Here is an 18,085-nt window from a genome sequence, read left to right as displayed (position 1 = left end):
CACCCTGTTTACCAGCCCAAAACATGAAAAAGAGAAGAAAGGAATGAAAAGAACATTGTATAGTAATGATATTTAAAACATTACAATTGATGAAGTAAAGTTGAGTTACAAATCTTTGGTAGAGGCTGCAAATACTAGCCAACCAAGTTATAATAAAAAAAATCACCAAACAACAAAATTCAATACTTGAAATAGGAAAAAGAAAAAAAAGTGAGCTCAAGTTGTCATTTCTAGTTTCAAAACAAAAGATAAAATTTAGTTATAGATAAAGTTATATGAATATTTTAGAATTCAAACTAAAATGAAAATTTTTGTAAATATTGAAGGAGTAAATTTGTTATTAGACAATAAAAAAGCTCAAATCAATTTTGAGTGACCAAAATATTTGATTTCGAAAAATTTAATAATTAAATAAAAAATTAATAGTTCAGTGACGAAAATCGAATGCAAGGAAATAATTTAGTGACCTTCTTAGAGTTTACCCGTTTCTTTATTTCTCTCAAAATGCAGTAGCTAGTGCCTAAAAGACTTCGCAAGCCCGATAAATCATTTCTGAATTAAGCATCTAGCACCAATTAGTAATTCAAATTTTGTCACTTTTTTTATAATATTAGTGACTGTTTTGTTATTTTTTAAAAGTTGAGTGATTGAAATGAAACTTAGGTGACTATTTTGTTAGCTATCCCAAAGTTGAGTGACTGTTGGTGTAATTTACCCTAAATTTATTTGGTTAAATTCTGCTAGTAGTCCTTATACTTTACAAAACATGTAGTTTTAGCCCATATATTTTAATTTAATCATTTTTAATTAATGTATTTTTAAAATTTAAAATTTCAATCCTCATCAAATGGTAATCATTAAATTCAACTTAGGCTATTTCTAAAATCTAATGCAACAAACATAATATCATGTGTAATGCCACGTAAACTTGTTATTTTCATATATTACTTACTAAAAGTCTAATTAATGAATTACTAATTGTCGTTTGTGTCAAAATTGAAATTTTAAAATTCGAAAGATAAAAGGATTTATAATGATCTAATTGAAAAATATGAAGTAAATTTACAATTGTATGCATAGTACAAAACTAATAATTGGATTTAATCAAACAATTTAACTGCTACTATTTGGTTCAGGAATTGAAATATTATTGTAAGATTAGATATGGTAATACTGAAATCGTTCATATTATTGAAGAAGGAAACATGAAAGAGACAATTACAATATGCATCAAAGTTATTCTATTATTGATGAACACTGAAATGATAAAACAAAGCATAAATGCCTATATTTATAGGCTTACAAAGAAACTACCTCAACACAAAAATAGCTAACAACTTATTCAATTAAATTGAAAATCTGGAACTACAAAGATTCTACCAAGATACTTGGTCAACTAAACTCCCTACTTTGAATTAATTCTCAACACTGTCCCTTAATTCAAAGTTGCAGACACCAAGTAGACTTCTAAAATAGATGAACTTCTCCTTTGATAAAGGCTTTGTTAACACATTTGCTAACTGCTCTTGGGTGTTGCAATACTCCAAAGATATCTCCTTTTTTGCTACCAAATCACGAATGAAATGATAATGAATATCAATGTGCTTTGTTCTACTATGAAATGTTGGATTCTTTGTCATGGAGATAGTTTATTTGTTGTCACAAAATATCTCTGTTGCACATTTCTGCTTTTGTTGAAGATCAGCTAACACTCTCCTTAGCCAAATAGCTTGACAAGCTGCTGTAGTTGTTGCTGCATACTTAGCCTCTGAGGTTGACAATGCTGTTGTAGCTTGCTTCTTAAAACTCCAAGTGATCACCCCTGAACCTAGAGTGAAAACATTTGCTGATACACTTTTTCTATCATCTAAAGAATTTGCCCAATCACTGTGAACCCACACAATCTGAAATTTGAAGTTTTTGAGTACCAAATGCCATACTCCAAAGTTCCAGCAATGTACCGCAAGACTCGTTTTGCTGCTCCATAATGAACCTTTGAAGGTTGCTGCATAAACCTAGAAATAACACAAATAGGAAATGCAATATTGGGCCTAGTGTGAGTCAAATAAAATAAACCTCCAACCAAGCTTCTGAACCTCCTTGCATCTGCATTTCTTCTCCACCTTCTAGCTGAAATTTCTCATTGATATTCATGGGTGTAGCTGCAGGCTTGCAATTAAGCATGCCAAAATTACTGAGAAGATCCTTGGCATATTTTCTTTGTGAGATAAAAATTTCATCTTCAGCTTGATGAACTTCAAGACTAAGGAAATAATGCAATAAACCCATATTTGAAATCTCGAATTCATTCATCATTTTAGACTTAAAGTCATCAATAAGAAAGTTAGAGGAACTAGTATAAATGATATCATCAACGTAAAGACAAACAATAATGAAATCATTTTTACCTTCTATTTTCACATACAAGGTGGACTCATTCTCACTTCTCATGTACCCTTTCTTCTGAAGATACCCATCAATCTTGTTGTATCATGTTCGAGGGGCCTGCTTCAATCCGTACAATGACTTTTTCAGCTTGTACACCTTTGTTTTGTTGCCCTTCTCTATGAAACCTTTTGGTTGTGCTACATAAACCTCCTCTTGCAAGTCTCCATTGAAGAAGGCTGATTTGACATCAAATTGATAAACAGGCCATTGCAATTGTGCAGCCAATGCTAGAACAAGCCTCACCATTTCGAATCGAGCTACCGGAGAGAAGGTTTCTTTGAAATCAACACCATATTGTTATGCATAACCTTTCGCCACAAGACAAGCTTTGTGCTTTTGGATGCTTCCATCTACACCAAATTTTTTCTTGAACACCCACTTCAAACCAATTGCATTTTTGTCTTTCGACAAGTCGACCATGTCCCAAGTTCCATTCTTTTCAATAGAAACAGGAGAGAAGGTTTCTTCGAAATCAACACCATATTGCTATGCATAACCTTTCGCCACAAGACGAGCTTTGTGCTTTTGGATGCTTCCATCTGTACCAAATTTTGTCTTAAACACCCACTTCAAACCAATTGTAATTCTGTCTTTCGGCAAGTCGACCATCTCCCAATTTCCATTCTTTTCGATGGATTTCATCTCCTCCATCATCACCTTTTGTCATTCTTCCTTATCAGCAGCTTCTTCATAATACAGAGGATCTGAAACAGTTAGAGCAAATTGATAGGATGCATAAGTGTCATCAGTATATTTCGGGTTCAGCTTTCCGACCATTGTTGATCTCCTTAGTGGAATTGGTTCTTCAGAAGACTTTTAAAGTGTTATAGATGTTGCTGGTGCCGACTCTTATTTTTCATCTGGAGAATCTTCAATGGGAAAAGAAATCTCCTGTTGTACCTGCTCTATAGTCACATTCCAGCATGCATTTTCATCAAACACTACATCTCTTCTACTTGAAAAATTTCCACTATGAGGGTTATACAATCTATATGTTTTGGATTAAGTACAATAACTAATAAAAATACATTTTTCAGATTCTTCATCAAGTTTTTTACGAGCATGAGATTTTACAAAGCATAAGCAACACACCCAAAAATTCTTAAATGACTTACATTGGGTTTCCTACCACACCAAGCTTCATATGGAGTTTTGTTCATGATAACCCTTGTTGGCGAGAGATTCAGTAGATAGACTGATGTTGCCACAGCTTCTGCCTAAAACTGATTTGAGAGTCCCTTTGCTTGTAACATGATTCTCGCCATTTCCACAACAGTTTGGTTCTTCTGCTCAGCGACACCGTTCTGCTCTGGAATGTAGGGAATTGTTAATCCCTACGGATGCCATTGTCTTCACAAAATAGATTGAACTCTTTGGACACGAACTCTCCTCCTCGATCCGTGTGAAAAAATTTGATATGGCAGTCGCTTTGGTTCTCTACCATAGCCTTGAATTTCTGGAACTTTTCCTAAGTTTTTGACTTGTTTTCCAAAAAATACACCCAACTCATGCGGCTATAATCATCAGTGAACAATAAGAAGTATCAGCTCCTATCCAAGGACTCGGTTTGCATAAGACCACATAGATCAGCATGAATTAATTCTAAACATTCAGTAGCTCTCCATGCTTTTCCAACAGGAAATGGCTTCCTAGTTTGCTTTCCATAAATTCACCCCTCACATAAATCAAGAGAGCCAATTTTTGGTAGTCCAAGAACCATACTTTTATCACTTAGCAATTTTAGGCCTTTAATATTGAGATGTCCATACCTCAAATGCCATAGCTTCGAGTCATCCTTTGCACTTGCAGTAAGAACAAAGTTCTCCATGTTTGAAACATCCAACGGAAACATCTTGTTTGGAGTCATGTGGACATGGACTTGTTTGCTTGACTTTTTGTTTTTGATGATACATGCATCATCATCGAATATGACAGAATATCCACCAGCCATTAGTTGTCCAACACTCAATAAAGTGTATCTTAAATCAGGAACAAATTGAACATTGTAACAAATTGAACATTGTCCAAAATTTTTCCTTCTCCATGGCTAGTAAAAAATTTCACCGTGCCTTTTCCTTCAACTTGCATCTCCCTTTTGTTCCCAAGCTGCACCTTTATCTTTTGTGACTCATCAAGCACCTTGAACAAGGATTTGGTGCTTGTCATATGATTCGAATAGCCGCTGTCCACAAACCACAAATCACTTGACTTATGGTTAGCATCAATACAAGCCATAAAAAGCTTGTTTTCCTCATCACTTTCTACTGCAAAGTTAATTTTTTGATCCTTATACCAACAATTACTTTTATATGCCCATATCTGTTGCAATGATAACATTGTATGCCATATTTTATGCTACCTTGCTCATTGTATTGCCTCTGTCCATTATTCCTTCCTCTACCTCTATCATAACCCACGACCACCACAAAATCCTCCTTTTCCTCAATTATTGTTTGTTGAACTGTCATTCTCGCTTTGATTTGTGAATGTCTCCTTCACTTGAAATGCCTGCTCTTCACTCTTTTTTGCTGATTTGCTAATTTTCGCCTCATGAGATTAAAGGGACCCCATCAGTTCATCAACGGAGAGAACTGACAGATCTTTGGATTCTTCTATAGCAGCCACAACATGATCAAATTTTTTTGTCAAGCTTCGAAAAACTTGTGCTACAATTATCTCATCTGAAATTTTTTCGCCGTAAGAGTGCAATTGGCTGACTATTGTCCTTGTTCGTGACAAAAAATCAGCAATTGATTCACCATTCTTCATCATCAAGGTTTCAAAACCACATCGTAGTGATTGCAATTTCACCATTATAACCTTTGAATCACCTTGATACTCTTCCTGCAAAATTGACCATGCTTCATTCAATGTGGTTGCTGCAGCAATTCGTGAGAAAATAGTCATGAACCGCTTGCTGGATAATGAACAATTCCTTAGCATCGTTTTTCTTGGTTGCTTTCAATCTCTTTTCTTCTTCTTCTTCATCAGGTTCAAGTATGTCAGCGAACCCGTACTCCACCAAGTCCCATAGCTTTTTTGATCTGAGTAATGTCTTCACCTTGATGCTCCACCACTCATATTTCTCACCATTGAAAAAGGGTATGAGTGGTTGAGAGGAAGAAAAATCAGCTGATGCCATTCCAAGAACACACATTCTCTTCTCTCGTGTTTCCCAAATACCCAAAAAGGTATTTCTCTCAAATACCCAGTGGATCCAAACCTAACTTTCACTCAATGGCCTAAAAGATTGAACCTTGCTCCGATGCCAAATTTATCGAAGAAGGAAACGTGAAAGAGACAATTACAATATGCATGAAAGTTATTCTATTATTGATGAACACTGAAATGATAAAACAAAGCATCAATGCCTTTATTTATAGGCTTACAAAGAAACTACCTCAACACAAAAATAGCTAATAACTTATTCAATTAAACTGAAAATCTGGAACTAACAAAGATTTTACTGAGATACTTGGTCAACTAAACAACCCACTACTTTGACTTAATTCTCAACACATATATGAGTTGTAAATCGAATGATGATTCATAACAAATCACTAAAGAAATGGATTATAAGACATTGAGTACTATTATAGATTTACGAATTGACACATTATGAAAATGTGTTTGAGATAATAATGATGCTATGTTTTGAATCTCAATGATGAAATTAGATATGATAGTATAAAGCCTTGCAGATATATTGAGATAATCATATAAATTTTATTATAAAGTATTAAGTAATGAATTAGAGACAATGATCCATATTATTCATTTGATATACACGTATATACATTTCATAATAAGTTTACTTAATTTGTCATTGTTTATTTTCATGCGCAATGATGAGTAGGTCTCATGGATACAAAAAGTTCGATAACTCATTTCAAAAGTACAAAAATTAAAATTGAATAAATTGGAAAATATATAAATTAAAACTGATCAAATTAAAGTACAAGGACTAATTTTATAACTTTCACAAAGTACAATGACTAATAAAATAATTTAACCAATAAATTTAAGTATGTTTATGGGAATGTTAGATTCTCCCAAATCGCAAAATATATATAACAAGACTTGAGTTGTGCCCTGGGGGAATATATGCAACGCAAATAACAACTGAGCCATTAAAACTGTAAACAAAAGTATTTCCATTGATGAGTACTGTCAAATGTGAATCACAGGCAGTCAGATACAATTCATGTAGAAATTAAAATGCAGCAACAGACTTGGGTAAAGGTTCAGAAAATTTGTCATTTTTCCTTTCCTATTCCTAAATTCAATTGAGGCCTCACTCCAGTAAAAGCAGTTCTACTGTCATCATTATAATTAATTTACATGTCTACAACAAGGCAATGCGATTAATTCTCTATTTAATACCAGAGGCCTATGCTACATAATCCCCCCTTCCCCCTCTTTGAAGAATGCATCATCATTTTGATGTTACTCTTGCAAACTTAGCATACCATCAGATCAGCTATGCACTTTGAAGCATCTCAGATATGGGAACAACTTAAGTAAATCATCGCGGCTCCGTCTCTGCAACCAATATCAACAAACATTTAGCAAAAGAATTTGACAGAAATTATTAGCAAACTTTGTAGTTTACGTAGGAAGGAAATGTTGCAGCTTCTCAAAAGTGCCATCATGTACAAATAGCTATCTACTGTGGGGTTTGAGTACTGCAGGCATGGACACACATTTGAGCACCCCGTAATATAGTAGTTTCCAATAGTGCATGTTCTGTTGTGCCTTCACATTTGAGCAATACCATTCCAAATGGGGTATATTTTTATGTTACTCAGATACGGTTGGAGTATCAGATACTGGTATATGTCCAACACAGATATGTCCAATTTTTGCTAAGTTTTTCATGTATGGGTCATATCCCCAACCTCATTTCCAGATATGTTTGACATGGGTACTTCCAAGAAAAATAAGTTAGAGCAACACGGGTATATTCATCTACCTAAGAGTGTGTTTGAATGAGAGGTTTGGAAGAGGATTTTAATTTCTATCAAGATTTTTAAATTTTCAAAAATGAATTTACTTGTTTGGATAAAAATAATGAAGAATTTCAAAATTTGTAAAAATATTCAAAAGGGGAATTGAATATGCGAATCACACCGGAAGTGGTGGTTTTCAAAGTTTCTCATAATCTTTTTTTCCTTTAATACACATGGTCCAACTATAAAAAAAAAACACTTAAACTTCAAAGTATCATCTTTATTTAATTCCAAATTTCCAATATACATCTTTTATATATATATTATATTATAAAAAGATATTTATATATTTTTACAAATCTAGTTATATCCATATTACATATGTTTTATATTATTTATAATATCATTATTCTTCTTTTATAATTATTTTCTTTTAGTTTATGAAATTCCAATAGCCCAAAATTTTCTAAAAAAATATTTATTCAAACACAATAATTAGAAATACTAGCATTTTAAAGTGATTGCCGTTTTAAAAATCTTCAAAAATTTAAAATTCCTCGACCAAACACATCTTGAGAGTAGAACAATATCTAAAAGCAAGGGAGTTCGTCTTTGATAGGATTACAACAATAAAGATTCTTGATTAGAAAATAACTGTAATAACTTTCCTATAAATAAGCAGAGGACAAACAGAATGCTTTATAGACAGAAAAGTTGTTTACCTTAATACCAATACATCCATTAACATCAAGAGTCGTCATCGTATTTGCGCACGACTTGGAAAGGGCCTCAAGGCACTTGTCAGTTACCCCAACTATCCCAAACAAACTGCAACACATCAGATAAAAACTTTTAATTGAGAAGAATTTATAGGCTAAAGGGCGACTTTCGGATCATCTACATATCAGCATCAGATGCTCATGTGCTTATAAATTTAACCATTCTCATATCTACATGCTTCCCTATAATTTATTCAGCCAAATGACAACAAAAAAGAGTATGGAGAAATGGCTTTTTCTCAGCTTGTCAACTTACTATATCGTAGAACTGATTATTTCATGCTATTATCAAAGAAAGTTGAAATTATTAGTAGGCATCTAATTTTAGTGACATTAAAAAATTAAAGCCTATAGAGGAGAGAGGTATCACCATGCAGAGTTTAAAATAATAATGATGACAATATTTGCAGACACAAAATACTTGTAATGGTCCTTACAAATTAAACAATATTTCGCTCAAGATTTACCTGAGAAATTCCAGGGATGTGCAACTTTCAGCAATAGCTATGACCCCTACATCAGTGACTCGTACACACCTATTAAAAGAAAGAAACAAGACCCCCTGGCTTTTACATTGTATCAGATTAGAATACAGATTTGTATAGGAGACGATTCACTAACCATGTTAAATTGAGAGACACAAGTTTCTTGCATTTAGCTATACAGGAAAGTCCGTCATCCGAGAGATTCTGGTGATCAAATATTTCATTAGTAGTATCCATTTCTACAAACTTCATTCTGTTGAAAATTTTCAGAAACCTTAGTTTTTACCTGGGCACCACATAAATCTAGGAATTTTAGATGAGATAGAACAGATATCTTCTTGTAAGCTTCATCTGTGAAGCTGCACAGGCAATGAAATAAAGTGACACAAGTTAGGAATCTCAAGCCTGTAAAGAAAAATACCCAAAGATTACCGTGGGAGGCCATTATAGCATACCTGGAGAGTGCGTAAAGATTTAAACTTTGGAGAAAGGAGCACTTGACAAATACTTGTTGCAAGCCACTATCTGTCATCTTGACACACCTGGAACCAGATAATAATAAGACACAAGCCTCCCCAACAGGTATAAAAACAAGAAGTATTCCATAAAAATCTTCAAAAACGAAGTGAAAACAACATCAACAGAGTGAAGTGTCAATTTCTTTTGTGAGAGTTGAACTCCCATGTTAACTACTGACATTTATCATCTAGTCCCTACATTAAAAAAACAATTGCTGAACTATAACTGAAAAAGTAGCAGCAGAGTATATAAGATATGTAAAAGCCGATATCACACCAGACATTAGTAAATAATAATGAACAACACCCAGTAAAAACTAAGCCAAGAAGATTAACATACCTCGTCAGATTCAAAGACTCCAGCTCGGGATAATTGTCAGCTACTAATTGCAAACTTTTGTCTGATAAATGCTGTAATTGCCACATCAAAGTACTTCATTCAAAGAAAATAAAAAAAGGATACCATACATTGACTTGCACAACTGAATAGTGACAAGAATGTGCAAACCATAAACTATTTAAATGGATGAAACCAAATTGATAAAAGTTTCACAGTAAAGTAGTGAACCAAACCCCTTGCACAATAAACCAGGTAATATACAAACTAACAACTTTTTTTTGGTGAAAACCAAGTTTGCAAATAATCATGTTTGGATATTCAAATCAACTAAAACAAAAAGGCATTATTCTGCACCGACATTCAAATGGATGTATGCAATCTCTCTTCATTATCCACTCTAATGTGATCCATAAAATCATAGGCCATGGTATCTTTAGTGCAGCCTCCAGTTGAATATGCTTTTTCCCCATTCTCTTGATACCCAGAACACCTAAATCTCCAATCACTCTTTCAATGAACAATAATGCAATTTTTCTCTTTTTGTATATAAATCATTTCATCCCTCAACTTTCCTAACTGCATCTTTTTCCCTCGGACCCCCATTGACACTTCAAATTCGTCCCAAAATCTATTTTAGGAAGACAAGGTTTCACAAACTTTATCCCTAGGAATTTCTCCAGTTCATTCAATAGAATCATCCTTAGTGTAACTTAAACCGACTGTATTGCAACCCTCAAGCAATAGGCCTTGTAGGACATACAAAACAAAGGTGTAACGTAAGCTGAGTCAAATCTCTGTCCCCCTCATTGGATTGATGTTTATATTGTAGAAAAATAAGTAGAATCTACATCAGTGTCATCAAATACCTTACAGCCACTAAAGTTCAAATCAACTATACATTTGCAGTTCTTCACCAGATGCTTCACACCTTCATCAGTGGCCCTGAAGTTCAGTTCCATGAAAAGATGCATTAGAATTATAAATTAATGAAATATTGCTTATAAGAACACAAGTCAGAATATATCTGTACTAAACAAGGGAAATCTGAAAATACCTTACATTCCAATAAATAGAAAAAACCTTCAATTTAAGACAACAACTGGTTATAGCTTCAATTCCTTTGTCAGATATCTTTTGGCAGCCATTCAGATTTAAAGACTCAAGGTCTTGAAGAGATCCCAAACACTGAAATTCTTAAATATTATAAAAAAAATTCAGGAGATAATAGAACAATTAACCACACTTCATAAGCAAGATAACTATAAGTGAAGTGAACTACTAATAGGATCCAGAAATATCCAACAGCCTTTTACATCTATGAATCCATTCAGAGCATAACACTATAATTTGAAATCAGGTTTGATTCTAAGATCTCAATGGCATAAATTCCATCCAATTGCAACATAAATCATCTAGCCTGTATCTTTCTGAATTCTTCAACAACAAAGGAACCATATAAAAAATACAAAACAGAACTGCACAATATTTTACCTTGCTCTTAATGACTTCTAGATGATCATCATCTATATCTTGTGCAAATTCAAGGCTTATTTGTTTCACATGCTGGTATCTTGGCTACAAAGAAAAAAGCAAAAAAAGAAAAGAAAAAAGGAGAGTTACTTTAACACTTTATATACAACAACCTTTTATCTAATTGCTAACATAAACCCAACGTACCGATACTAAACGGATTAAAAAACAGAACTTATAATTTCAGAAGTTAAAAAGTAAAAGAAGATGAGAAATTGAGAAACCAGTGAAAGCGCAGCTATGAGTCGACCTCCAGCATTATTCATCTCACGTAGATCAATAGACTGAAAGAGAAGAAGAAATAGTGAGATCTTCAAAAGCAATAAAAATTTTAACAAAGAAAGAAGGAATTTAGAAATGAGAAAAGTACAAGCCAAAGAGAAGGGTAGGAAATGAGAGTGCGGTGAATCCAAGGGCTGAGAAGGAGGAGAGAAATGAGGTCTCTTTGAGCAAGCCTTGTGCTCACTATTTTCATCACTTTTGGTACAGTTTCTTTGTTCCATATTGATGTCTGCTCTTCCCCTTCGCCTTCCATCTTCTCTGCAAATTTAGCCCAAAACTGATGTTCGGTTCTCTTAGTTATTGTATGTCCTTTCCCCAATTTTATTATAATTATTATTTGGTAAACTATATCCCTGAGCCTAAAATAGTATCATTATTATTTTGTTTATTTTAATTTTAATTTTATTAATTTAATTACTCTAATTAATATAATTGTTCGAATTGATCGCTATCGTTAAAAATTTTGTTAACCCATTAACGGATGGTTCACATGACATTTTCTTAACTTTTGTATAAACTTAGAGACTTCTTTGTAATTTGTCCAAAACACCTTATTTATTTATCTATTATTTTTCCCCAGGAAATAAATGACAAGAAGAAAGAAAAAAAAGAAAGAAACCTTTACATGCTTTAGTCTTATGCTGCAAATAAACTAAAAAAAATTGTTTTGAACTAATTACACAGAGGTCCATAACTTTAGTCAAAAGTAAAAAAATAAATGCCATATATAACACCCTGGTTCTGGCAAATATAAGATCTAGTGCATAGTATTAAAGAAGTATTATTAGAGAAGTAGCATTCGCCCAAATGCTCCCTTTGGTGTATAGAGTGGACGAATTTAGATATGTATATAAGTGAATGAGGGTTCCATGTCGGATTATTATGTTATTGGCATATAATTGTGGTTACGTAAAATGGTTTTGAGGGTATAAGTTTACACCAGTGGTATAGTACACCCTGTAACCGTGGTCCTGTGCTAGTTAAGTAACAAGGTAAGCTGGTTAGGAACTAACCGAACGAGAACTAGAAAAGTTAAATGCTAAGGAAATAATCGAGTAAGTTTCTTGGAAGTGGTGGATTTTGGATAAGACAACTTAGTGTGGATGTGACATTTACTAGGTTTCAATAAAGACTTGGGTTAAGTTAAAGGGAGAACTCAGGTTGGGTTAAGGGGAGTTATCTTCTTCCCTTTTTCTTTAAAAATTAAGATCCAGGGTTAAGTGAACGGAAGCATTTCTTTAAGTTGGATATGAAACCTTAGATTCTATTAGTGATTTCTCTGTGTTGAGGTAAGTTCATAGCTCTAAGAGGGTAGATCTGCATGAATGCCTTAACAGGCATGGCCTTGTATATAGGTTATTTGTGTTTGAGATGATGGGAAAGGTTATTTGAATGGGTTTTAATGGAAGCCTTTGTGGCGATCTTTGAAAAGGAACACTTTCGTGGCACATCCTAAGGAATAGCTTTTGTGGCAACTATCTGATGGGAATGCCTTTGTGGCGATTCTTGAATGAAATACCATTGTGGCGCAATGTGAAAGGAAAGTCTTTGTGGCATATCATGAAAAGAAGTGCCTTTATGGCGTGGTGGGAAAGAAAAGCTTCTGTGGCGAACTCTGAAGAAACTATAGATATGGCAGAAACTGAAAGAACGGTAAGCATAGTAAACTTTAGAAACAAAAGTCATTATGGAGACCTTTAAAGGGGATGACCCTTGTGGCGTACTCTATCAACATTGCTCTGGTGGCGAACTCTGAAAGGCATGCAGTCATGGTACGTAATAAGAGGACTCTCAATGGCGTATAGTAAGAAACATCTCTTGTGGCGAACTCTATGTCAAATGGATGTGGCACGAATAAGACTTGTAAGTGTAATCAGTACGATTTGTATGACTCAGAATCGATGAACTTCAATAAACTAGGGTACTAGATTTTGGTCCTATAAGGATAATAGATTGATAGTAGATAGGGAAGTTATAAGTTAGCTCATGAAGCATAATTCCTAGAAAGGATTTAAATCATAAAATTGGTAAGGGCATTAACTAACTATGTGTGTAACCAATTATGAGTCTCAATGGATTGACAACCTAGGAATTATGAAAGTAAAAATGGTAGTCATTTGGGCGAATAGATCTCTAGTCAAGGAGTAGATAAGGAAAGGTAAGAAAGTATTCGCCAGAATATGTGGCAAATCCAAAGAATGAGTCAATTAAACTTAAAGAACAAATCTGAGTAAGGACTATGTTAGGTGAGGTAAGAAATGAAATCTCTATTTGTGTGTGTGGTCTTCGTGAATGACTAAGAAATGATGGCTTAGAATATGTACACAATAATAACGATACTCTGTCAGTATGGACTCTTAAAATGGGAATGGTCAAGGAAACATGAAGGAGCAAGGTGAAGAACGAGAGTAATGTATCGAAAAGGTGAATAAGTAAGGTATGATATCAGAATAAGGCATGACGTTTATGGTATAAAGAACAAAATCCTAGAAGGGTATTCATTCGCCAGAGTTAAGTTAAAGGTTAAGGACGAAGAGATGAATAAAGGAATTATCAAATACGACTCAGTTATTGATGTTTGCCTCATTTAAGTTCACATTAACTTACTTCTGTGCCTTATGTTTCAGGTAAGCTAATTTGGGATTACGCTTGGAGGGATAACGCCCGGGCTTCGCTAAAGGAGTGGCGAGACAGACTATTATGCAAACAGAGCATGATAAGCGATGTGTTCAAAGCATGGATGCATGTTGGTAAAATTCAGTGTTTTAAGGTACTTACGTTAGATCTGGAATTAAACATAGTTATCACTATGATTTAATCATCTTGCATCGTACTTGAAATCATTCATCACATGAAATTCGGTAATTCAATTCGAAGTTTGAAATTTTGTAATAGTCATAAATAGAAATTTATAAAAGTCAAAACTAAGTTACATTCATACTAGGGTGTGGCACCTAACACCTGGATCCACCTGGATCTGGTTCATCAAATCGGGTTAGGGTGTTACACCACATCAACAATTCGTTAGTGGATTGATAGATTTGTTAATGACAGTGACCAATTCAAGCAGTTATCTTAATTAGAGTGACTAAATTGATAAAAAAAATTAAAGTGACCAAAATAGGAACAACGCTATTTTAGAGTGACTTGTGGTGTAGTTTACCCGTATTATTTATTAATGAAAATTTTAATTCCGCAAAATTAACCCATTCCTGTCCATTAAGGTTTTTATTTTTTTATAATTAAGCATGAGGAATAGGATTGTTTGGGATTGAACCTAATCACTTGTACCTACAATGTAATACTTTTGCCACTAAGCAAAGAGGTTGTTGGCCCATTAAGGTTTTTATATTTTTGCTTTCAAAACAATATATATTTCAATATTTTAGTATTTATTGAAATAAGTTTAGTTTTTTTTTCACAATATTTTCTTTTTAACGATATTCAATAATCATAGATAATGAATTCAATTAATTTATTTTTACACGTGTCATTGGAATTAGAATAACTATAGTAGAATGATTAAAGAATGTAGTATTGAGTGATGTTTAAAATTCTTGTTAGACATCGTTTGATACAGTTTAAATCCTATCACCTTCATCCCCATCTCAGTATTGTATAAAAAACACATTGACACTACCAAGTTTTACATTACATTTATAGATGTTGAAATTTTTGTAAAAACATTGATTGTAGTTGTAACCAATTATTGAAAGGGGAAACATAAATTTAAATTGACCTCACCGCTAGACTTGTCCAAGGGTTGGGTAGCTCGCCTTTGGACAAAGATTTTTGTGTCTCAGATAGGCTCAAATTCAATTTAAATAATATATTTTTTAAAATTTAAATTCAATTATAAAAATATATAAAATATCAACTACAAATATATTTTTATTTTTTGAATAGTAAAACTAACTTTTTGGACGGATCAGACCGACCTAAAAATGAGCCTGGGCTTGAAATTTTTCTGGAACCAAACCTCAGCTTGACTCGGCCCATAGACACTTGTACTCGACACCAATAATGTAATGCCCAAAATTTTTCGGTTCCCCATATGAGTTTCCAAAAACTTTATCCGTACATCTGACGAGAAAATTCATTTTTAGTGTATTAAATTTATTTTTGGTCTATTGGGAAGTTCTTAGAGATCGTATTAAGCTATTTTTAGAGTTTAAGGCTTAATCATATCATCTTAGAAAGAAAAAAAAAAGAGAACCCTTATTTCTCTCATTTTTGAATCTCTTAACAATTTTCAATCTCCACCATTTTTCTTCATTTCTTTTGTAACACCATATACTTGGCTCGGTCGTTGAGCCTGAATATCAGGATGCCACACCACCGTCACACATCATATTCATTACAAATGATCTCGTTAATAAGCAAGCATCTTCTATTTTAGCTTTTGTAATAATTACAAATCATACATATTTCAGTAATCATTTAAACGTGCTAAACATTCATCAATCGAACTTAAAATAGAAATTAAACATGCATTAGGACCACTTAGAAAAAATTTCAAAACAATCACGTAGGTGTCGATACTGAGACTAAGGTATCAATAATTTTCTTACATGGTATCGGTATTGCTTGAAAAATCGGTACCAAATCAGTATTCTATTTGTAACAGTCCGTTTTCAGTGAAATCAAACTAGTGATTTCGGGACCACAAATCCGATGTCAAAAAATTTATTTCGGTACCAAATTGTTTTATGCTTATAAATTGAAATGGTAAGATTTGTTTATGAATTACGAACTTACTAAGCATTGTATGCTTACTTCGTGTTATTTTCCTTTGTGATTTTAGATAATCGAAAGCTCGCTCGAGTTGGAAGTTTTTGGAGATTTCATCACACTATCCATCGGTTATATCGGTATATTTTGATGATTTTGAGTCATGGTTATAATGAAATGTATAAATGTTTTGTTTTATGAATTTAGCCATTATGTGTGGCTTGTATATATATGTTATCTTGGTTGATGGAAATGATAAGATATCAATGAATGGTTAGTGTGGAATGAATGTGGCATAATGTTGAAAATGGCTAGTTTTTGGTAATTTGGAAGTGAGCATCTTTGGCCAAATTAGTTTGGTACAGGTTAGTTGAGAATGGTCATTTTGCATTGGTTCTTTATGAGTTTTTGGTATAAAATCATTATGACAAATGTGTTAGTGAATTTGTTCATTTGGTAGTTAAATGGTGATTGAATTGGATAGTTCCTTAGGTAAATTTGATTGTGCAAGTTGAGGTGCCATTTTGGCATATTGGTTGAATGAAAAGTTTCTATGTTGTGTAAGCTTGATTATGTATATGTAAAGTGTGTTTTAAATGCTTGATTATAGTGTGAGTTTGGGTGAGAAAAATGGGTTGAAAATAGCTTATTTTTCGTCCACATGGGCAGAGACACAGACGTGCATCTCAGACGTGTGTGACACACGGCCAGGTGACACGGCCGTGTGTCCCCTTTAGCTTGAAAAAGGGTTGCAAGTCAGGCTGTTACATGGCCTAGCACACGGCCTGGCACAGGGGCGTGTGAGGTTACTTCGAAGGGTACATGGCCTAGCACACGGGTGTGTGGCTTGGTCGTGTGACCAAGTCAGAGAGTTACATGAGCATAGACACGGGCTGGGACACGATCGTGTGACCCCTGCAATTTGAAAAATTTTAACTTTTTATATAAAATTTCATATGTTTTTAATTTAGTCCCGATTTCAAATGTCATTTTAGGCCCTCGAGGGCTCGTATTAGGGACTGTGTGAATGTTTTTGATTGATGTTGCCATGATGTAACTTGTGATTTGTTTATGGTTATAAGTTGTTCATTGTATTACGTTAAGCTTCGGTAATGCTCTGTAGCCCTAATTCGGTGACAGATACGGGCTAAGGGTGTTACATTTATTGGTATTAGAGCAACAATTTAGTCGATTCTCGGACTAAACGTAGTGTACGTGAGTCTAGATATACATGCCATTATATAAACTTTGATAGTGTGATAACTCCTGACATGTTTTGAATTATATTTTCTTATAGTAATGGATTCCAATCAAGCAGACTCCGATGATGTAGAAAGTAATGCGCAAGCCTGCATTCACGGAGCAGCGTCGACTAGTTCTAGGCTTGCATTTGAGGGACAGGGAGGAGAGGCTAAGGAAGCCTTCTTCCAAATGATGAACGAGTGGTTCACAGAGTTTGTTCAAAAAAATCTGGTTGCTCAACGACCTCTAACCCCACTTATTCCCCAAACGATCCCAGTAGTTCCTTAAGGTTTAGAACCTTTACGTACGAGTAATCCACCTGTAATATCCCGAATTAGGGCCTAATCGGAATAGTGGTTTCGTGACCACAAATTCGAGATAGAAATAATTATTTTATAATTATTTTGATGATTATGATATGATTTCATGATTGTGTGAAAATTTCGTGATGAAATTCTATGCCTAAAGTGCTTAAATTGAAAGTAGGGACTAAATCGAATAAGTTGCAAAACTTGCATTCTAGAAGTTTTTAGTATGAAATTGTTTTGGAATATTAATGAGGAGGTCTTAAATAGCAATTTGACCAATTTTAAGTTCATGGACAAAATTAGGACATGGAAGGAATTTTTGGAAAGTTTAGTAGTAAGGGTATTTTGGTCATTTAGTTATTAAAATGAATTAAAAACAAAATTAAAAGCCAATTTTTGTCCATCTTCTTCATTAGGCCGAAATTTCAAGGGTTCTCCATAGCTAGGGTTTGTTTCAAGCTTCCAAGCTCCAT

At 33.8% G+C, this 18,085-nt stretch overlaps 1 protein-coding gene and 1 long non-coding RNA gene across 3 annotated transcripts; one reads left to right on the top strand and one right to left on the bottom strand.

The window, feature by feature from the left end:
* Positions 1–6,578: 6,578 nt before the first annotated feature.
* LOC107899211 (F-box protein At3g58530) lies at positions 6,579–11,639 on the bottom strand. Of its 2 annotated transcripts, XM_016824860.2 has the most exons (12): positions 11,420–11,639; positions 11,274–11,333; positions 11,011–11,094; positions 10,574–10,704; positions 10,386–10,461; positions 9,520–9,590; positions 9,117–9,203; positions 8,948–9,020; positions 8,798–8,865; positions 8,644–8,712; positions 8,120–8,225; positions 6,579–6,990 (listed from the first exon to the last, which is right to left on the bottom strand). In XM_016824860.2, the coding sequence occupies exons 1-12, from the start codon at positions 11,582–11,584 to the stop codon at positions 6,925–6,927; spliced, it is 1,056 nt and encodes a 351-aa protein (XP_016680349.1). In that variant the 5' UTR covers positions 11,585–11,639; the 3' UTR covers positions 6,579–6,924. The 2 variants fall into 2 exon arrangements, with proteins under 2 accessions (XP_016680349.1, XP_016680350.1); XM_016824861.2 differs by lacking the exon at positions 8,644–8,712 and having other exon boundaries at positions 11,420–11,638.
* LOC121216054 (uncharacterized) lies at positions 11,507–16,676 on the top strand. Its single transcript, XR_005912071.1, has 3 exons — positions 11,507–11,633; positions 13,959–14,101; positions 16,136–16,676. It is a non-coding gene; the product is annotated as an uncharacterized lncRNA (long non-coding RNA).
* The last annotated feature ends 1,409 nt before the right edge of the window (positions 16,677–18,085 follow it).

This window comes from Gossypium hirsutum, chromosome D04, assembly GCF_007990345.1.
Source record: "Gossypium hirsutum isolate 1008001.06 chromosome D04, Gossypium_hirsutum_v2.1, whole genome shotgun sequence".
NCBI classification, from domain to species: domain Eukaryota; kingdom Viridiplantae; phylum Streptophyta; class Magnoliopsida; order Malvales; family Malvaceae; genus Gossypium; species Gossypium hirsutum.
This window is presented reverse-complemented; position numbering and strand designations above follow the sequence as displayed.